Consider the following 23423-nt stretch of genomic DNA (forward strand, 5'->3'; position numbering starts at 1 on the left):
CTTGTGGACACACTTCTTGCTCCACATACGCCCTGTTGGGTGGCACCTACTTTCCTCTAATGAACTGCTTCCCTGTTGCTGAGCAGTATTTTCTGGGGAAAGGGAAGTGAGGAAAAAACCCAGCACAGTTTTGTCTCATTTCCCATGCCTTGGCCAACACAATCACGAGAAAACATCTTAACTCTGTGTATTCTGCAGAGTCCTTTACCCACACTCCCTCCAACAGCTCTGGTATGAAGCTCACAAGGGATGGGGAGCCTGAGCAGCAGCTGAGACATGACTCCCTTCCTATTTTTACCCACACAGATGATTTGTTTTGCTACCCAACACAGCAGAGCCCTGGGCAATTAATCTCACTTCTTTCCCTAGAATAATCTGTCCCTGAGTGACCCTTTTATATTTTCAGATTCTTCCCCTTACAGTTCTGCTTTCCAAGGCCTTCTGTCATCTGTTTCACTGTCCAATATTATTCCCTTACTCCCTGTCCCATCTGTTTGGTTTAGATGCCTTTTCCTTCCTTGCCAGTGGCTCTTCCTTCTCTTCCCTTCTTACATTCCCGTGCCTTCACTCCCTGTCCTGCTCCTGTCACTGAAGCTCCCCCTCACCTGGCCAGAGCTCTGCTGCTCGATTTCTGAATAACCCCTTCAGACAAGGGGGTTATTTAAAAATTCAATATTAAAATTAAATTTTAAATTTAAAAATCACTTAAAGTACTTTGGAGCGTTTCAGGGAACACAACATGACAAAGAATTGTAGCCTATTTCAAGTGGACTCCCATTAAAACCAGTTCAGATCAGGGTTATGCTTTGAACTGTTCCAAGCAGACAGTAAGTTTCCTGACAACAAGTCCATGAAATACCAAATCATGGAACATTTTAGTAATCATAAATGGAAGGTAACAAATTCTGCCAGAGGGTTTCAAATCTCAATTTGTCAAGCTTGCACATCTCACCTCATAATTTACTTCACCTCGATTCAGCTATTGCTTTTGCAGTCAATTGTAGGAATTTCCCAGATCCCTCCACATTCTTTCTACAGAAATAATTCAAGCAGAGTGAGGAGATACTGGGCACCAAGTGCATCAGAGGAATGAAACAGTAGCATCAAATGGAAAAGAATGTGACTATAACCAAATAAATGAATCCAGTAGAAGACAGACCTTCAACTTTGCTTGTTCCCCAGGAGTTTTAAGTGTCCACTGCAAAGGATGGGTTTATAACTTCAGAATATTTACCTGTTGCAATCAAATTCCAAGAAGCCACATCACTCATTTCCCTGCCAAGTGCTACAAAGCTTATTAAACTTTATCATCCACACACTGGTACACAGCTACCTTAAATGTGAGTGGAAAACAGGGTAGCCTTGTACTACAAACACCAATTTACCAGGAAGACAAAGTCAGCCATGGAAGGGTGGGACAGCTGGAGGAGCGGTGCAGGCTCGTCTCCCAACCCCTTCCTCACATCCCAGCTGCTGCAGATCAATATCCATTTGTGAGGCCCATTCTCCTCATCTACCTAAGAGCAACCCATTGTTTGAGCTGACTGTACACCAGCCCCACTCCCACTCATACAGCTGTCTGTCTCTCTCTTTTTTTTTATGATTTTAAATAGTGCAACTCCGGAATTTGTCCCTTGACTCTATTGTTGAAGCAGAAAAACAAGAAATCCATTATTACACATTTCCAGGCAGATCCAGCAAGCATTAAGCCAGAGTTCATTGTCGTGAGCAAACTCAGTGGCTGGACATGACAAAGTAACTCTGAGCTAAATGTATACAGGAGTAGACACTCACTTTCCAAAATGATCTTAACTGGCCCCAAATAAGAGGGGGAAGCAGATGAGTAAATAAAATTGGGTGCATTCCAAAACCAAGAATTTTTGTGTGAGAGCCCTAGTGCTGTTTTGTTTCTCCTGGCCATTTAATGCACTTGGCAAGCTTTAAACAGCTTAAATATTTTTCCAATGAGGTATTTGGATCTTAAAATAAGAATATTTTTTAAAAGCCCAGAATTTTTGTATTACTTCATTTGAGTATGTCACTTACTCTAACATCATCACTTCTACTATCAACAGAATAACATTTTAGAGGCTCCTGCACTCTGCTGAAGCACTGAGTGATAAAAATGAGTTGATGTTAAGTTTAACATTCAGAGTAATGGATGCAGTAGCCTGGAGCTGCAGAGACTCACAGGAGCTATTTCAGGAGTAATTTATAGTTGAGCTTTACAGAAGATAAAGTTTGGCCTTCTTTACTGCTCACTTGTGCATGCAAACAGCTTCAGAGGAGGTTTTCTTGGGGGGGCTTCTTAGAGTTAAGGGTAAAATATTTTCTCTGAACAGTATTTCCAGAAGGAAAGGCTTTGGAATAATTGGGCTCTGGAAAACCAAACCAGGACTTTAGATATAAGAGAATAATACTGTGATGCAGCTTTCAGTTAACACACTCTCTCCTTGAACTGGGCAGGGATGACTGAACAAGAGCTCACATTTCCAGCACCACATGTGAAACCACAATCCAGATCTCCTACAAACTGCCAGATTGCTCAGTTGTAAGAGATTCAAGGCAAGGTACTCTGAATGCAACAAAAAAATCCTTTCCCTTCTTCAAAGAAAGAAAGAAAGAAAGAAAGAAAGAAAGAATGAGGTCACCTTTCAGCAACATCAAAAAGCAAAAAGTATAAGTAAACCTGAGAGGTTTGTGGGGAGAACAGCAGCAATTTGCTTTCAAATGCCTGATGCTGTAAAAAGACACACAGATTTTGCACACCCCCAATCCCAAACATCCCATTATAACATCTTTTTGTCCCCAAATAAACATGCACAGTGTACAAACACGTCCCTTACTCTCCAAAATCTGGTTTCATTAAGGCAGTTCTTATCTGAACTCACAAGGCAGCAACAGAACTATAAGGTCACACATGTCAAAATGCTTATAAAATGCTCCCAAAAATGAATGACAGCCCAGTACCTGCAGCACCACTAACACTGCAGTGAGCATACAGGTTAAGCTTCAGGTTCCCACTGCCATGGCAATCAGATTTAAACACAGTCACTCCAGGGGAGTGTTTTCTGTAACTCAGAGAACGCTGTGGGTAAAGGAAGCAAAGCTCTGATAGACTGAACTAGGGAAAATCTCACCAGTAGCAGGAAAGGCTTGTTATGTGTGACCTCCTCTCACAGAACCTGGACAAAACTGCCATTAAATACAATCAAAACCAGTCTTTTATATTTTCTTTAGACAGCCTTGCTAGATGATGGGGGAGAATGCAGGGCAGTAGTGAACTGCAGAGCAGTAATAATTTTCAAAGCCTTGATTTTTAAAAAAATCAGTAGAACTGTGGCTGTCTTTAGTAAAAAACAAACAAACAAACAAACAAACAAAACCAAGCCAGGCCTCAACAGCACCCACTTTAGGTGAAAAACAACACTAAACTCAATAGCCATATGAGTCTGCAACACCACTATGGCATCTCTCTCTTAAGGCAGCAGGAAGAACACAAAGATATTTACTCAAGATTATTTTAACCACATTTCCTGCAGAATTTTCTACTTAACCCCTGAGTTGCAAAAATCAGACTTTCAAACTTCATCAAAAGTTAATTTCAGCTGTTTACATGACTCTACCAGGAGACCAGAGAGGCAGATGCCAGGGTGGGACACCGATGGTCTAAAATTTTTCATGACTGAAGTACTTACGGAAGTGTTTGTTTCCCCCTTAAAATAAGAAATAAGCAACACTTTTACTCTGAAGTAACCTGTGTTTGAGAGATATATTTAGTCTGAACCTGCATGAAAACCCCTGCAGTTCAGCAACATGATGAAACTTTAGCAGTCACTGAAGAGCAGAATGAGATCAAAGAATTCCAGACACGGGAACGTCTTCATAGTCATTGCAAACATGCAGTACAAGTAAAGCTTTATATATCAATCTGAATTAAAATCAATCCTAATACTTTATGCCTTTGAGCAGGAAAATTTAACAGAGAAAGGGGATATGGACATCTTTATGAGGGGCCAACCCTGAAGGTGTGAGAAAGCGTTATCAAGCTGCTACATGTTACATGCTGCCTCTAAAAAGAATTAAAACCCAAATCCTTGTGTAGTGTTACACACCCCTTCTCCCCCCAAAGCCCTGTCTGATATGAAATGCAACTGGTGATAAAGTGATAAAGGAGAAATTTTTTTAAACCATGTCCACTTTCTGTCCTTTTGGTCTCCAATGCAGAAAAGAATGAGGAGATTTTGCTGAGAACAATTTTCTGAGACGCATTCCAGAAACAGCAAGAGGGTCAATAGACACACTGTCTTCTGGGTTTACACAGACAAAAAATGCAGCTCCTCAGGGCTGTTATGGTGGGAGTGATATGAATAACTGAAAAGGGCAGAAAAAAACCTTGGCTGCTATTCAGCTGGTCCACACTAAGTGGAACAGTTCAACTTCTCAGCAGTCGCTCTTGTCCAGAATGGCAGAGTTTCCAGTCAAAACTTTGGTGTCACTTTATTCCTTCTTTCTTTTCTCCCATTCTGCACCCCCTCTTTTCTTTCAAACTCAGACAGCATGTGAGATGCTTCACTGCCAGGCCACTGCCTGCCAAGATAGATCTGTCTTTGGCAAATCCAAGATCAGATTAAAATGCAAACATTAAAAAAAAAAAAAAAAAATCACCCCTGCCCCCACCTCTCAACTACCCAAGCCCTTCAAAATAACTTAATGATAAAGGCAGGCTCAGAAACACTTCACCAATTTCAGGAATGCTTTCAATTGCTCACAGATTTTTTTCAGCCTCAGGCTCTGGTCCTCCCTCCACAGCCTCTCTGTGACCACCGGGCACCATCAGGGAGCCTCTTGGGAGCAGCAGCACTGGCAGCGTTTGCAGAATCATTAATAACAGTGGGCATCCTGCCACAGACTTCAAAACAGGGCCAGGACTGCAGGCCTGGATTTACATAGCCTCCAAATCAAGCTGCACTGTTTACTATTTTACAATAACCAGTCGGGTCTCTCTGAACTGGCAAGCAGAAAAAGGATTTGAAGTTTGCTTTCCTGAAAGCAAAAAAAAAAAAAAGTAGAATGGGGGTGCAAAATAACAGCCAGGGAAAGAAACAAAGAGAAAAATCCTTTCTTTTTTACACTAGGGGATGTGGGGGGAAAAATCTGAGTCTCTGTGGATCCCTGAAATCCTTTGGCTGAATATAATACACAAATGAGCAAGCCACTGAAAGGGGATGGAAAATCCTCATCACCACATCTCAGGAATGGTTATCTAGTGCAGTTGCACTGCACACAATTCTGCCAAAATTCAGAAACTCACACTAACACAAGAGATATCCCAAAGGAACACAGCCCCAGCAAAGCCCTAACAATTAAGATGGATGAAATTAATTAAGAAGAGCAGCACGTGCCCCCCTGCCCTGTGCCAGAGAAGCACCTCTCAGCACACTGCTCCAAGGCCCTGGGGAACAACTTCCATCCAAAAGTTTGTCTCCTTGCACTGCCATGCTCATGTCATGAATACTAAATAACCCCAACTCCCTGGGTGACCAAACTGCAAATCCCTGCTAACACCCAGGAATTTGCCACACAGCTCAAAGAAATGCAGTTCCACAAGGATGTCTAGCAGGTCTAGTTTAATACAAAAGAAGGAGAATCTCTGTGGGTGGAAGGTTATGTGGATCTGAGGGAGGAGGGAACAAGAAAAGATGTATTTGGAGCCGTGGCCAACAATGTTTAAATGATTTCTGGAGGTCTGTTTAGTTGTGCTACATAAGCAATTAAATCCTGTGGTGTATAAATCTGAGTATTGAATATAAACAGTGGAAATTATTTCTTGAATATAAATAATGGAAATTTCAGGACTGTGTAATAGATTGCTTGTCTCATACTTGGAATACTGGGCACAGCTCTAGTCATCTCTCTCCAAGAAAGAATTTACAAACACAGCCAGTGCTGGACAGCCAGTCAGGGTTGAAGAACGTTACCAGTATGAATCTGCCAGCCTTGAAGGCCAACTTTACAGGTACAGCACATGAATTTTGTCTCTTGGAGAGGTGAATTAGTCGACAACAACATTGAAAAGGCAGGTGTTCTCAACACTTCATCACCTCAGCATCTGTCAGGCCACACCTGGAGTACTGGCTTCAGTTTTGGTCCCCACTATGCGAAATAAAAGAAATGTGGACAGACTGGAGGGGGTCCAGAAGGGCCACAAAGACATCCAAGGAGTGGGAAACTGCCATGTGAGGAAAGGCTGAAAGACCTGGGTTTGTTCAGCCTTGAGAAAAGAAGGCTTAGGGTACTTTATGTTCCAGGATTTAAAGGGTGGCTACAGAGAAGACAGAAACTCCCTTTTTACAAGGAGTCACATGGGAAAGATGAGGGGTAAAGGGTATAAGTTAACCCTGGGGAGATCCCCACTGGACACCAGAGGACAATTTTTCACAGTGAGAAAAACGAGCCATTGGAATAATGTCCCCAGGGAAGTGGTGGATTCCCCAGTGTGGGACACTTTTACAATGCAGATGAAAAGGGTGCTGGGTCATCTTGTCTAGACCAGGCTTTTGCCAAGGAAGGTTGGGCCAGATGATCCTTGAGGTCCCTTCCAACCTGGTATTCTATGATTCACTGAAGAGCTGGCAAGCTAAATTGGCTAAATTCTGAGGTCTTAGTTCTTACAAAGCTGAAAAGATCTGCTTTAACATTTTGACAGAAAAAGGATGACTATAAAAGAGCTTTCCAACTGTACAGCATGAACTAATTGCTTTGCACTAGCTAAGAATGCCAGTTATATTGCAATCCTGATTGAAACTGCTGCTTATCTTTAAGTCAGAAGTTGCTCTTGAGCCTCCCCTTCACACTCCCCTCCTTTTAGCAATTCAACTCTCACAAGAGTTGTATTGTCACAAAACTCAGTCAAATTGCCACGTGGAGCATTGCTGCAGAGGAGCACTGCTAAGGGGAAATATAAGTTCAGCTGGATTTCCTTATCTTGCAGTAAAATTGACTGATGATCTGCTCTTTGATCTCTTAACACCACACACAGTGTATGTATGGGACACACATGGGTATTTATTAAGTCCTCCATCCAGTCCTGCTGGAGTCATTAACTCTCTATTGAGTAGAAATCGACACTCTTAAATTAGTCATGATTCCAAAAGGGAAACAGCTGCTGTGCACGGAGAGTCACGGATGGCAGGTTGTAAACAAGGCTTACTCTTCCAGAAATGCAAATTGCTGTCCTGAGGGACTCCCTGCGTTCACACACTACATCATCCGTTAGGAAGGAAGCAGTTCAGGAAGGATATTGGGGTCTGCATAACCTAGGGAAGTAACGTTAGCATGAATCCAATGGCCTTAAATCACGTTACCAAGCAAAGACTGCACTTGAGTTGATGGGAAATCTGAGCCATGCCACGAGCAAAGACACAGCAGCTTTAGCCACTTTCATCTGTGGAGCAAATGGGAAGCAGAAACCTACTTAACGTACATAAAAGTCATCACCACGCAGAGAACACAGAAAAATCTTACAGTGTCTCACTCTCAAATCAGAAATGCACAGGCCAGGCCCTCCTGCACCATCCTCAGGACTGAGCCTTGCACACCTCACCTGTGCAGAGGTGCACCTCACAGCAGGGAACAGGGAAAGAAAAGCCTCTGGGACCACTCACTGCACTAAGTATTTGCCACATTAATGACACAAACGCTGTAAATCTTTTGCCATCTTTGCATGGCACCACATTTTCTGGTGGTAAGTTCAAGGTGGTAAATGCTGGTAAGCTCACTGTGCCAGTGGGTGCCTTGATGTGCACAGGAGAGGGAGGGGACATTAAATCCCACTGTCACAGAGCAGATGACTTAGCACCTCCTGAAAAATGAGGCCAATTAAGTAGTTACGGTCTGCAGAAGGCAGGTATCCACAGCCTCGGGTTATGCTGCAGTTCACTGCTGACAGACTTGACTGACTAAACCTCAGTGACAAACGTGGCCACAGCAGAGCCCTGAGCTGGAGATGTCCCTCAGCTTGGTCTGTGGTGTCAGCGATTCACGTTGCACCCTTCCCACAGTTGGCCTCAGCCATTTCCTCTTTAAAATCAGATTCTGCAAAGCCTACCGTTAAAAAAAAAAATTAACCTTTAAAGAAGCCAGCTGATTTTTAAATTTTGTTTTATTACAACACGTCTACAAAGGCACCACTGGGTACCACGTTACCCCATAAAGATATCAGCTTTTTAGTGATTGCATCTCTGAAGAGGAGGCAGAAACAATAGAGCTCTGCCTTATATGTACAGTGGCTCCGTGCTGGCAACAGAGACTGCTTCCCCAAATGGTCAAAAAATTGAAGCAGCTCCACTGTGGTTTTCAAAAGAGAACTGCTCTAAAGCACACATCCCACCGCTCTCCAAATGAAATAAAGCTTTCAGTGATACCTACGAGGCTTCCTGGAATCAGCATCAGCACGTTGCACCATTTATTTAGAAGGATATTTATAAGGATATTTTCCCAGGCAGCGAGCTTTGCTGCACTGAACTGACAAAACCTCGGTGTTAAACTGCACTTTGTGTGCACACAAACATCTCTCTGGCTGCTGGTGATTTAGAGGCTCAGTGCAAACGGGGAAGGGAGATCTGATGCCCTACTCCACACTTGATTCCTGCATAAAGACCGTGCCCACTGCAGACACTGAACACAGCTTCTGCTCCATGTTCCTGTCACTAAAAAAAGGAGTTGGGAGGAAACAAAGCCAAACACTTCTCTCTCTGAGATGAGCTACCAGGCTGCTGGCTGGCAAGATGATGGAGCCCATCCTGGCCACAGAAGGGATGTTATCTCTGCATATCAAGACCAAGCTGATCCCACAGAAGGAGGTACATGATCAGTCTGCACATCCAGCCCTGCCTCAAAGCACCCACTTGAGGCCCTTTGCCAAACAGTCCTGGAGAAATAAGGGGGAAAGTAACTCTTCATTTGTTTCTCTGCCACTATTCTGGTTACTTAATGCCAGCAAACTGTAATACAAGAGTTGTCCCTTATGCAAGGGGTAAGTGCTGGTGGCTGGCAGCTCTGGCACAGGATTTCCTGCTGCAGTTATCAAAGGCTACAGTGACTGAAAGATGAAGAGATGTGAGCATTTCAGAGCCTTACACAGCTTAGCATTAGGGAACTGCAGCTGTATTCCCTTCTACTTGCATGTGTCATTGTGATCACTGCAGAGTTCCAATTCCATTAATGCCATCCACTCTATAATGCATGATGCAAAAAATAGCTCGTGTGTCTGCTCATATTTGCAGGTAGAAGGTGAAGCAGCCAAGGTGTCAATCTCAAGAGGAAGAAACGAGGGCAAATGATCCCACTGCTTGAGGGGCACCTTGTTCTGCCAAAGCAAAAAGCTTTGGCTCTGACACAGCCAAACTCCTGCTCCCCTGGCCAGATGGATTCCTGGGAGCTTTTGGGAGTAGGAGTGCAGCAGCCAAGACAGAAGGGGCAAGAGAAATGAGAACTGCTGCAATAAGAGGAGAAGGAGGAGGAGGGGAGTCATCCTATTGCTTCATTTGGAGCTGAGCAGCTCCTGCATCCCCCTGGAGAAGTCAGTGAGAGCAGCACTGGTTGAACAATATCCCATTCTGCACTGGGAGTTACGCAAGAGCCGTCCCAGTCACACGGGCAGAGGGGAGCAAAGAAAGGCCATTATTCACAGCCTGACATGGATGAACCCAGTTTAACACATGCACTTGGAAAACACTGTTCTCTCTGTTCAGTAATATTATTTCACATTCCACTCATTTTGATAACCTTTTCCTTCTCCATCTACTCTGTTGACTGCCTGGAAAGTGGAGTAATGCCTTCTCCTGAGAGCTGCCAACACGCATAACTAAGAGATTTTTCTCCTTTCAAGATACCACCGAGCCTCATTTTGCAATGAATAATTTACAAATTCATAAATTAAAAAGCTAGAGAAATTTAGAAGGGAAGCCTCTGTTTCACTTGACAAGGAAGAAGCAGCAGGGTAGGGATTGCTTCCCAGAATTTACCTAACACTCTCAGATTGATATATGAACTTTCACTCTGATCAGAAAAGGCCAAACTTGGAAAGGGATGTAGAAGTAAGGAGTGTCAGCCCTCTACTTCAGAAAGTAAGTCATGTCTTTGTACCCCTTTGACATGGCCTCAGCTTTGGAAAAAAATCTAGGCCAAGCCCTAATTTTATCTGTGAAAGAAGTATCATAAAATCACTTTATACAGATAAAGCAGAGATGATCCCCCTCTGTTAGAAAAACCCACATGTGGTGCTACATCCTTAACATTCTGTACATGCATTCATCTGTCAAGTGCCCTGGCAAATCCAGAAGGCAACAAAGGATCAAATCTACACGGAGAATTTACAAATAAGAGCCAAGCAAATTACAAGACCACAGAGGTATTTTGTCCTTTGATGTGCAATAGCACTTGGGGGAAATTTCCTGAGCTTGTTTTTCATTTACTGTCCTCATTGCTAATAGCATCCTTGATGCTATTTGCCACGCAATCTCCTGATGCTCGGCATACTAGAAAGATAGTGAGATCCCACAGACATAAAGGAAAATGTCTATTTGATATCTTTACAGGGTTGAAACAACTCAGAATAGAACAGAGCAGACCTCTGAAGGAGCAAAACCTACATTTTACAAGGACCACCTTGGACTTGAAAAAGATTTCTTGCCTATAATTCACTTTCCTTTCCTGTCCCTGCAACAAGATGTTTGGTATATTTTAAGCTTCAGCTTTTTCTTTTTCTGTTCTCTTTGTTTATGTTTTTTTTGTTGTGGTTGTTGGTGTTGTGTTTGTTTTTTTTTTTAAAGAAACAAACTTTTTCAAATGTTCTGGCTATTTTCTGCCTACCTGACTCAAACTCAGGGAAGACAGAACTGTCCTTACACATTGTAATGTGGTGTTTCTGACCTCCATTAGTGCATCTTCTCAGCAGATGTGTAACTCCAAAAAGAGAAGCAATTTAAAGACACTTCCTTCCATCTCCATTGCTTTTTTAAGTTATAGGTACTGGACCTGGACCAGCAAAATTTACACTTTAAGCATCCTCAAAACTTTTTAAACTTTAAGCATCCTTCCACACATCCAATTTTGAATCAAATTAAAGAGAAAATATTTCCAGACAGACATGATGGAGCAGGGTGGATGTTTAAAACTAAGCTCAGATCAAAAGCTTCACTGCATGAGGATCAATGTAAAAAAGCCACAAATGACACTGCAACCAGACAGCAACTGGGAAATGAAAATAAAAGCCTTGTGCCATCTGTGACAAGAATGGATTCCAGAACTCTGCATCACAGGGAGAGCTGTCCTGCTCTAAACTCAGGACCATGAAAACAATTCTGGGAATACTTCATCACATCCAATGACATCAGAATATCTTCAAAGTGCTGCTCAAAGGGCAGTAAGTTGAGTTCTACCTGGATCACAGAGGAAACAAAAATGTGTGGAAACTGCAAGCAGCCCTCAGGGAGCCCTCACAAGCCTGACTGTCACAGAACCCAGGGTGTTACTTAAAACTGAGTTTGCATAAACTCCTTCAAAGCCATGTGTTAAACTCTGATATCACCTACTGAAGAAAAGTGACTGTATCTGTTTAGAATTTTTATGCAAATAAAGGTTTCTGCAGAGATCCCCTGTTTTTAATTAACGTACAGGCCGACTGAAGTAAGGCATTAAGCCTCAGAGGGTTTATCCTCCCACTGGGATTGAGGAACTAAACCTATCACATCCGTGTTTACAAACAGCCTCTCCACCCTCAGCTTACCTTTTCAACATCTGCTTTTGTCACGTTGATGTCAGCATCCATTTTCTCAAAATACTGCTGTGCTCGATCAGCTTCTTTGCAGTCACGTTCAAACCGCCTTTTACTCTGAAAGGGAAAAACAAAGGCCTTCATTGTGGGAAGGAAACAAGACACCAAAATCTACCTAAAATCAATACCATCCCTAAACCAATCTGCTGTAACAATTGTCTGATTTTGGGACTCGCTTGTTTACACTGGAACACATATCCATATTAAAGAACTCCAAAAAATGAAATTACCATGGCTTTTGTTCCATTGTTCAGTGTGCTTGATGCCACCAACATCACTCATATTTCAATATTTTTCCCTGTTAGCATCTCTTCTGCTCTCATAAAAGAAATCATTCTTCCAAAACTCAACTCCTTCGTTTTTATAATGTACAAGGGAGTCACTAACGTTCATAAATGTGCAAGTAGTACTTTTGGTTACTGATGCCTCCTTTCTTTATCCTCTCCTGTATTTACAGCCTCACTTTTCATTCATCACATGAACAACAAGTCCAATGTATTTGCTTTTGAGAAGCAGCACCTCACTCAAGAGATGGTCCTGTTCAATTTATTCACACATTATTAAGCTGTTCAGCTTTCAGTGGAATATCTAAACAGGACCCTTAGGGATCCTGCAGTTCCAGCAATGCTTAGCACACTTTTCAAGTCATATCAAATGAAATGCTACTCATGATAGACACAGATCCCATAGAAAGCCAAATCTACTATTAAAACAGACTTCTTCATGTGTGTTTAAGTCAGCAGAGTTTTAAAACTCCCATTTATGCATCTTTTATCCCTATAACATTCTCTTTCCAAATATGATATCTGGATCCATCTCTATGAGAACAATAGAAAAATGTCTTAATGTCACATCTGAGGAAGGTGCCACTTACTGCTTCAAGTTGTTTCCAGCAAGTTTCAATGTGTTGTTGTGCCTTTCTGCCATCGTGGAAGTGCTGTTTAGAAAAAGAGAAAAAATGAACCCGTTTTTGAACAACAAAAGAACAAACCATCAAGTACGCTCAAGAAAAAAACCCCACCCCAACCAGAAATCATTCTGACAGCTGTGTTCTGCAAGGCTGCTGAATTGAGCAGGTGTATGATGACTATCTAATGTCTCAGCAGGCTGCAGATGGATATTTGCATCAATTATAGTGGTTAGTTCGACTAAGGCTAATTAATCCCTTTAGCAATTCTACCTTGTATTGTTCACTGTATCTCATAATTATTGGTTTCCCGTATCATGAGATCTGAAGCACTTTTATCTGAAGAGTGTCTCTTTGGTGACAGACTGAACACTAGCTCTAAATTAAAATTTCTCTCTACACGGAATTTACCAAGAAGCCCTTGATTGGCACATTCTAACAACTGATGTTTGCCCTGATTTTCATTCAGACTCAACAAAAAACCCTCTTCTTCATAGTTACTGACTCTGTGTGCAAGGCCAGCTGCTCATTCCTCTTGAGAGGTATTAGTTCTGTAGGTCCCCCCCAGAAACCCTCCTCTCCATCACATTGAGGGTGAGGGTGTGACAGAAGTTCTAAATATTAGATATCAGCCAAATGACAAGGAACTTCTCTCTTGGAATGTCTTTCAGAACAAGATTCTTAATTGTAGTTGGTTTAAATAACAGTTCTTGGACCTTACACAGTGATTTTCATCAAAGAATCGTACGTGTGTTAGATATGACCCCCTCTACAGAATCACAGGATGGTTTGGGTTGGAAGAGACCTCAAAGATCACCTTGTTCCAACCCCCTGCCATGGGCAGGGACACCTTCCACTAGCCCAGGTTGCTCCAAGCCCCATCCAACCCGGCCCTGGACACTTCCAGGGATGGGGCAGCCACAGCTTCTCTGGGCAACCTGTTCCTCCATATGCCTGGCTTTTCCTCAGGAAAAGAAATTCACTCAAGATTGTTGTGTAAGTCAATGATCCAGCTTTAGACAGGAATGTTAATGCAGCCCCCAACCCACTGCTGGGACAGGTTACTCCCCTCCCTCCACAAACCTGGACTTCCACTACAGCAACTGGTATTTTCCTGTGTCAGGGGCAGCTCTCTGGAGCAAGTGTGTGATGGACACTTGGGAGCTGCTCTTCTGGCTCCATCAGACACAACAGTAAAGAGCCCCAAAACTGTAATTCTCTATCATGCCATGCCCAGTACACTTGTATTACCCTAAAAATCACATCATCCACCTTCAACTTGTTTGTGAGAACAGAAGAACACCCTGGCTACCCTGAGTGCTCTGGATACTGGTACCTGTAGTCCCAAACAGTGGTTGCTAAGGAGGGATGCTCAGCTAAGACTGAACACAGGGGCATTCTTTAGCTTTATGTGTCTGGATACATGAAAATTCTCACAGCAAACAAGAGAGGTAAAGTCAGAAATGCTTTTAATCCTGGCATGTGCCATGGAAGGGAGCACAGCTGAGAGCCTGGCACTGCCACGGCCACAGAGAGACCTTCTGCCACCAACCCCGGTGGTCCTGGTGCAGTTCAGATCCCTGCCAGGCCTCTCCAAACACTCCCCCACCACATCATGACACGAAAAACCCCGGACACCACTGTAAAAGTGCTGGGGCAGAGGGGAAAGGCTCCGAGTTGATTTCGGTTCCTTTTGTAGATCCCCATTTCCTTTCAACTCTGCATGTGACAGATGCTGCATCTTTCCTGCCAGGGGCTTTGAAACTCTCCTTGTTTCAGGCTTGCTTTTGTAATTACAGTTTAGGAAAACAGTCCCAAGGAGCAACAAAAACAGTCCCAAGGAACAGCTGTAATTTAACACTACATTTTTCAACGTTTTGCTAATGAGCATGGAATTCAAGAAAGTCTTAACAGTGAAGCTGGAAGTTAAATGACTCTGCTGTCTTCCTGCTGCCTCTCCTGCCTCCACCAACCTCTGCCTGTGTGCTCCCTGCTTTGCTGGCTCCAACTCTGCTGGTGTAGGAAGGGACCTGATTTGAGAACAGCTGGTCTGTGTGAAACCCAATACTGTCAATGACCCATAAACCTCAGGAAAACAACATGCCAGGTTCACTTAACAGAAAACAATTGTAGAGAGGAGCTGAAGGATGAACTTGGAAACAAAAGCCTATCAGATAACAGGACTGCCTTGAGCTTGTATTTTTAAACCTTTGTAGTTAAATAATGTAATTTTAACAAGCCATCCCTGTGATTTCCAAATGTGGCTTCTCTGTAAAATAAAATCTACGAGCTGCTGGAAGTACAGGTAGCATGACTGCGTCTCATTCAGATTTTACTACTTTTTTTTTTTTTTTTTTCTTTTTAAGAAGCTCTTTTGCACAAATGGAGCACTGAAAAGTAACCTGGGCATTACTGAGGATTATTAAACAGTGAAACTGAGGACCTGATGCTCAGGGACAGTCTGATAAATACAGGTGCTTCACATTTTGGAGATTTCAGTGCAATAGTACCTTTTTTAGTTCAACCATTTTTAAATATACTCACAACCCCAATTCTTGTTGTGTTACCCCATACACACCCTTGCTATGAGAGCTAAAGCACTTCTGCTTTCACAAATCTTTTTTTTTTAATGATTCCTGCCTTCCAAAAATTCATTTTTTTTATATACAGCAACTAAGAGAATCTATATTTCTTCACTGCCCCTATTTTATGGGTAAGAAACTGAGGCAGCATGGTTAAGTGATCTGCTCAAAGTCATACAGGAAGCCTCCAGTTTCCTCAAACCCTGCACTATCTTCAACTTCCGCAAACTCATTTCCTCTACAATCCTGTTAAACAGCAAATGTCCTTTACCTTCACCTCCCCACTCCCAAACCCAGCAGAAATAACTACTCCTTGCTCAGGTTTCAAGCTACAAGTTTTAATTGAAATAAGGTTTTTAAACAATAATTGTTTATTTTACAAGAGGTCATTCAGCAAATGGAAACGTGACAAATGTTTAAGCAAATCATATGGAAAATTATCATGGTAACACATTTCAACAGCACACAATGATGAAATTAGAGTAGTTGATGCAATACAGAATATTGGATTTTTTTCTCCAAAACCAAACACTCAAACTACTGCACCCTAATCAGGCTTTCTATTTAAAAAAAAAAAAAAAAAAAATCAGATTATGAGCAAGACACTGAATTAATGAATCACGCTTCAAGTGTGCCAGTGACATTTGCAGCAGCAGGATGCTGGTGGTTCACACACCATGATTTCCTCCAGATTTTTCACCCATATCCACAGCATTGGAAGCACATGTCAAAAACACAGTAAAGTGAAAGGTTTGGGTTTATTGGTGTTCATTACCCAACCTCCTTAAATCACCTTTTAATCTACACTTTGCAGCCTTAGGCAAGCAAGCACCGTGCCAACTTTAAGATTTCCCTGAAAAATATTTTACCCAAATATCAGAAGTGCTAAATGGCTTAAAACACAGCAGCAGTGCCCAGAGTCAATCCATACATGACCACGACTGTCCTTTTTCCCTTTGTTCAAGCCCAGTCCAGTCAGGACGTCACAGGGTGCTCTGAACAACCCACCATGGTCATGTTTTGATTGGACATCTCCATTCCATTCCAGTTCACAATTTAAGACTCAATATTGACTGCAGTTTTTAGGGGATCTCATGAGAGTTCACCAAATCACAGAATCAGTTTGGAAAAGGTCTCCAAGACCATCGAGTCCAACCTTTGACTGATTTCCACCTTGTCAGCTGTGCCACTTAATGCCATGGCCAGTCATTCTTTAAAGACCTCCAGGGATGGTGACTCCACCACCTCCTTGGGCAGCCTATTCCAATGCTTGAGAACACTTCCAGTGAAGAAATTCTCCCTGCAATTCTGCAATTTAGCTATTAAGACTTGAGATATTTTTGTCAGTCGCTTACATGAACACCGTGGATTAACTTAACTTTTTTTAAAGCATTTGCTACATTCGAAAACTCCAAGCTCAGGGAATACTCAGCTGTAATAAAGGAAGAAGAGTTCCAGGAAGAGCAGGAAATGCACATTAAAACACACAGCATGCACGAGGTTTTTTTTTCCTTTGTAAATCCACAGGGATCGCTGTGGTCTCCTCATTAGGATGCTGCCTGTGCCTGTAACAGCTGGGGACCAATCCTGGCCGCTGCACAATCAAAGACAAACCTCTCATTGACTTTTGTTGGGCTCAGATTTCCCCCGTGTTGATCAAAACCCCGGGAGCAGTGAGCGAGGGACCGACAATGCAGCGCCTGTTCCTGCCAACACCACGACAATCAGGAGCAGCAGGATATTTTTTGCACAACTCCCTTGGTATGCACGAGGGTTTACACAGCCCCACGGCTCAAGCAGACAACAAAAGCTGGTTAAAAGATGCATCTTATCTCCTTTCTGACCTTTCTGAGTGGAGCAGGAGAAAAGATCCAGTTAAAAGCATCTTATGAAGGAGGACACAGTTCAATAATTTTGCTGAGGAATTCTTGGGGCAGTTCTGAATGAAAGAAGTGCCTGAAACATGTAGATTACCAGCATGTCAACAGGGTTGCTTAGGCTGTGCCTAAACTGATCGTGTGAAACATTTTAAGAAAGGTTGTAACAACACAGCCTTGTGTTCTTAAATAGACAGGAGTTACTTACACAGGGTAAACTTCAGATTTGTACATCTACAGTCTGTTTATATCGTAAATAATCAGAAGAAATAATCTTAATAAGCTAATTTATATGCATGGTGTATAGTTCCTTTGACAAAACACTACTCAAGAATTTTCAAAAAATATATATATGACAAGGCCGCTTCATTCTCTCTTCTGTTTACACACTAGATAATATAATCCACTGCAAAACCATTTACCTTTGACTTCTGTAACCAACACTCCCAGCTCATACTGATAGTCAATATAAATACAGTACTTCATCCTCCAATTCAAATTCTTATCTCTGTTTTGGTTACAAATGATTCCCAAAATAATGATGAGCGATTAAAGTGCACCAGCGACGGAAACAAGAGAACATTGCTTTTTCCTCCATTTTCGCAGCAACATTTGCAAAAAGCCTTGTCAAATGTTTTTCTTCTTTCCCTGGCTGCAAAGACAGGAAACAGTCTCCTCGGAAGAAATCTTTGTTTCCAAGAATAGCAACGTGTTCTTATGGTCTTATCACTCTGAGTTATAGTAAGAGTAGCAAAAGACAGCGGTGTGAAAGTTGACATGAAATTCGTGACTGTTTTACACAGATTCACATGCTACTTCTTAATATCAGGGCATAACCCTGTTCTCCTTTGCACCCTTCCATAGCAACATTGTTCTTAACATGTACACACCAACTCAGTCAAGCCTGGAACAGGTTTTTCAAATATCTGTTCAAGGTTGGTGTAAATTTGACTGAAGTGTCTCCACCTAAAGCGGTGCATTCCAAATGAAGTCCAGGTAGGAACCACCAAGACCAAAGTTTCTCAGGCTTCAGACAAAGATCAGCTGCACAAGACAGCCAGAAGTAGCTGCTCCTGCTTATCAGGAGTGATGATCAATAGAATCTGATCGTGAGAATAATGGATGGGGCTTGGAGCAACCTGTGGAAGGTGTCCCTGCCCATGGCAAGGGAGCAGGAATGAAATGATCTTTAAGGTCCCTTCCAACCCAAACCATTCTGTGACTCTGTGGTGATCAGCATAAACCTAGAGGACACTGTGGCAGCAGTACTTTGGTAACCTGTCATTTCATGCTCCATATGACAGATTAAGTCCTTATGTTGGGAACTGTAACTCAGAACTTCTCAGGCACAGAGGCACAAACTGTGCTCTCTCTGAGCAGAACAGCACTGCACTCCTGCAGCTTCAGGGACAGCTTCATGGGAGCAAAGCTCCAGGGATCCCTGGGAGCACTCTGCTACACTGGCCAACTCTCTGAGAGGTCCTGCTGAACCATCTGCCTTCACAGCAGCAGGGCCAGAAGGCCCTGGATTCAGTGAGCACACAGATGTGACAGGCTGTTTGGAGATCATTAACCCCCAGGGATGGATTGGAGTGGGGTACATCTTGTCCTTAAAAGCCCAGCTGCGCCAAAGTGCTCTACAAGAGCAAACCTTGGGCTTTTCAAAGGGAGGTCCAACATTACTATTAAAAACTGGTATGATATTTGTGTTTTTAAATCCTTCAGTGAGAATAAGGAACATGCTACTCTAGGTTCCACCTCTCCTCATTCCCAGTCTTGTCACAAAGCTTCTCTTCCACTGACCCACAATTTAGAGATGTCATTTCAACATGTCCCTCCACAGAAATGATCTGTGACAGTCCCATACACTAAAACTGGAAGATGTACAAGTTAACGCCTCAAGAGGCAAAGAAACTCTTCTAACTTCTTTAAATAGCTGCACCCTTTCAGCTATTTCCCTATCACCTTCATGTGCACATACACCTACACACGAGAATCAAGACCTGCATCAGATACGTGAAATAGTGAATGTCAACTAAAACATCAGCTGAACTTGCCTACACGGATCTCGTGCCTCAGGCCTTGGGTGAACACCCTTCTCCACAGTTAACATGTGCACTGATCATGTGGCTTTATTGCTGCTCTTTCATTTCAGGCCAACCTCTGTGGCTGCAGAGACAGAGCACAAAGGGAAATAAAGCACATCCATGGCCATGCTCAACCTCCCTCAGCCTCAGGCATCTCTCAGTCATGCACTGAGCAGGAAATGGAATCTTGTCTTGTCCCTCTAACAGGCTCTGGATCCACAGTGCAATATTCAGGCTAATTCACAGAAAATGGAACTACATTTGTTAGTAAACATGTTTTATTTCCCAATCTGAATCCTCCATGTGGCAAACAGAAGCCAGTTTATTTATTTGAACTATCACTTCATAGTTCAATGTACCCATTCAAAATTGGGAAGAGCATGATATTAAGTTCAGTGGTCTCAACTTTAACCTCACTAAGTCCAAAGTTCACATTATACCTTTTGGCTGGATGGTATATTAGTATTAGTTTCCCACACAAAAACATTTTGGAAACTTTTATAATAAGCAGTTGTTTTTTTCCATCACAGACCAACCCTTCACAGCACAATTACATGATACATTCCAATATTTAACACAGTTTTGTGACATTTGTGCCACAGTTTGGTGGAAAACAAAACCCCTCCATAATAATATACAGAATTTATTATGATCTTTCCTAAACAATTTACTGCATTCTTTCATGTTTTTTTCTAGCTACTACCTAGCATTCTGCTGGCACAATTAAACTTACTGGAATATAACTGAAATATCTTGCAAGAAAGCAGATGAATATGAAGAGTAGGAGTGTTGTGCAGTGTATTTATTGAGCACAAGAAAGTCTCACATAAATACCCTTGTCTTTAGATTAAAACTAAGATTTCTAACTCCCTTCATTGGGCAGTGAGCTGGAAGCGGATTGGTCCCAGAAAAGGAATTGGGTAAAGCTTGGCTTAAATCACATCCACCTGAAATCCGAAGTTTGGCAAATCACTTCCTTTTGCTGTCTCCCTTTTCCCATCCCCACTTGGCCCTTAGTTTGTCATTTCTGGGGGGCAGCAGTGTCTCCTTGCACCTCTGCAGCACAAAGCACAGCTGTGCTCCCAACACACGCAGACCTCGAGGCACAGCCCAAACTCAACACGGAAAAAAATCCATTGTGCCCTTGGCAGGACCGTGAGCTGCCATCCTGCAGGGGTGCACCAGGCAGGGAGAAATCCTGTGGAAAACCACAGCACTATGTGCAGAACAGGGCACTATTCAGGGTGAACGAACGTGACAGAATTCCTCCAATTATTTACTTTTCATCAACACCTGAGAGCCTGCAAGAAACAGAAAGTTCTCTGACATGCAGCCCCCCCTGTCTGAACCGGCACAGGGAGGGTGGACACGCTCCACCAGGAAGAACCAGACCCGTTTTGCCCCCCACGGTATCCATAAGGATGCATTCATTCCCTGCTTCCCTTCTATCCCCACACAAAATGGAATGCATTGACATCAGGTAAATTCTCTGCCAACCACAGAATCCCGGTGCTGCACCAGCTCAGTCTGCAGCAAAGCTCTCGGCTTCCATCTGACTTTCATGGTCGATTGTACGGAGCCAGCCCAGCCCCAAGGGGAGGTGGAGGTAGAGGTGAGAGCAGCAGTAGTAATAAGAGGGATAGTTCACGACTCCCAAATACAATTTTAGCAAAGTTGACATGAGCAATGGCTACACAGAGCAGCAGCTGCCAGGAGGCCATGAGTCAGACCTAGTTTGTGACCACAGATCTAAAGTCAGAATTGCCCGAGGAAATAATTCTTGAATTTCTATCCAAATTGCAGCATTGAGGGGTTTCCTCAACAATAGCTGAGAGAATATATAAACCAAGTTATCTCCTGTGAAGTGTTAAGGGAAAAAAAAAAAGCCAACAAACAAATTCTCAATGCTTGGGCCACATGTTTGCTCAGAAGTGCTCTAAGGTATCACCCAAAAAGAGGGTAGAAAAACCCCCAGTGTCTAGATTTTTAATTTTTTTAATAGAACAAAGTATGCTGAGTACACCTTGGCAGGCCCAGCACTGTGGAGAAGCAGGTTGCCTCACCTAAAGAATCAATATGCTGCTAATCTTTGTCTCATACAGAGAGTAACTGGTGTGCCTGTGAGCAAATATCACACACAGCAACAGACCCAACTGGTGGGAGAAGAACTGAGTACATTTCCAACCTGGAAATGCTTGGGAAATAAAGTCCAAACACTCCTCTCTGACATTACTGAGCTCACCACCTTTTCTTTTGTCACAGAGGATTAAGATCCAGTTCTGTGATACTGCAGTGCCTCCAGCTCAAACTTGACACCTTCCAGAACTACCCCAAAAATAAGGTTTTGGTGGAATTGGGGTGGTATGAAGAATGAATGTTCTTTCCCTGAACCACTCTGATTCCCACCTCATTTGTGTGGCTTGGTGATGAAGGTCTTCCAACAGCAAAGGAGAATTCAGCCAGAATTCATCTGCCCTCAGCAACCTCAAAAGGAAGATGGACGGGGCATAATCTCCACACACAACATAGAACTGAAATTTGAGCTTTTAAGCAGCAGAGCCCTGGCTGAGTGTGAAAATAACTCACGTGAGAGCACGGACACAGTGAGATCAAGAGAACACGAGAAGTTGAAGTGAGGAACTGCACTACAAAGAGTTTCACTTCACTAGGCAGCTGGGAAGAACTGAAACAGCATAAGGAGTTCTCCCTCTCACATTCTCACACACATAGGGTGTGTGTGCCTGACTTCAGTGATGTGAGGGCAAAACAACTCACCTGGTACAGTGACAACCCCAAGGAGAGCTACCCTATGGAAGGGGAATACATAATATGATGAAGTCTAATGCATTGATTAACCTTTGCTGCTAAAGAAATCAGAATTTCACAAAGTGAAATTTCACAAGTCTTTGCTTGATTTTTTCTTACTGCTTTCTGATGATTAAAAGCTGTCATGAAACAACACGCGTGATCTGTAAAAACAAAGACAACCCAGAACTTTCCCAAGCTCCAAACCAGACCAGAAGAAAGAGGAGGTATCTGTCTTTTGAAGAACAGCACCAAACCACGGTGAACTTGCAAGTCAACCCCTTGTCCAACCTGCAGACTGTCCTGCCTGGTTTTGATTAGCTGCTTCTTCCCTTATTTTCACCACTAGCAACTACCCTGTACGGAAAAGACACAAATAGGTAGCCACCAAATACACCTTTCACAGCATTTGCATCCCAAATGAATTTTATCCAGCATAAAACCAATGTGAGGCTTGATGCAGTAGCAGGTTCTGCACTGCTTACAGGTCAGGGGCTTGTACTTGTCAAGGCAAACCCAAGAAGTGTGATTTATTATTGTGTGACCCTGATCATCTGCTGGTCTGATTCCACTTGAATCAACAGAGCTAAATGAGCCTGAAAACAGGGCAGTGCAGGCAGGTACCAGCCCCCACGTGTTTGAAGATCACCATCCACCCTTATCTCCCGTGACTCCATCAAATGTTCTGTATCAAAAGGGTTTCCTCTGGAAACAGAAGCTCTAAAGTCAGATATATTTACAGATATTAGGAAAAAATTGTTCCCTGTGAGGGTGGGGAGGCCCTGGCACAGGCTGCCCAGAGAAGCTGTGGCTGCCCCATCCCTGGAGGCATCCAAGGCCAGGTTGGACGGGGCTTGGAGTAACCTGGGAGTAACCTTGGAAGGTGTCCCTGCCCATGGCATGGGGTTGGAACGAGATGATTTTTAAGGTTCCTTCCAACCCAAACCAGTCTGTGATTTGCCTGACCACTTTCTGCTGAACTTGAGTTCATATTTCACACATTTACAGTTTTGACATCTCTTTCATTTCCCTCTTCCAGGTGGGAAATTAAAACAAAAAGAGCAAGGGATGCTTATCTATCTCAGTCATACGGAAATCACTGGAAATTTGTACCATTTTACAGGTATTTGGACACTTGAATGACTTCATTCAAATTATACAAGACTCAGTGGACAAGAATGTGGGTCTCCCAATTCCTGCATATGGTCCTAGCCCCAGGAGTGGGCTGATCCAAACGACTCCAGGAACCTGTAGCACAACAGCTGAGGGCAGAACAAGCAGTGAGCACAAGAACTCTGCCAGCAAAAATTTCTGGAAATACCAAGT

General features: G+C 42.9%; 1 protein-coding gene across 20 annotated transcripts in view; it reads right to left on the reverse strand.

Annotated features, from left to right (window-relative positions):
• The window catches only part of FNBP1 (formin binding protein 1), a 94534-nt gene that overhangs the window by 31410 nt on the left and 39701 nt on the right, over positions 1 to 23423 (reverse strand). For all 20 annotated transcript variants that reach the window (XM_050320272.1, XM_050320271.1, XM_050320274.1 and 17 more), the window contains exons 5-6: positions 12714 to 12776; positions 11792 to 11896 (exon numbers count right to left, since the gene is read on the reverse strand). In XM_050320272.1, the coding sequence (XP_050176229.1) occupies positions 11792 to 11896; positions 12714 to 12776 (168 nt within the window). The remainder of the gene's footprint in view (positions 1 to 11791; positions 11897 to 12713; positions 12777 to 23423) is intronic.

This window comes from Myiozetetes cayanensis, unplaced genomic scaffold (genome assembly GCF_022539395.1).
Source record: "Myiozetetes cayanensis isolate MyiCay16 unplaced genomic scaffold, myiCay2020 scf23, whole genome shotgun sequence".
NCBI lineage: Eukaryota > Metazoa > Chordata > Aves > Passeriformes > Tyrannidae > Myiozetetes > Myiozetetes cayanensis.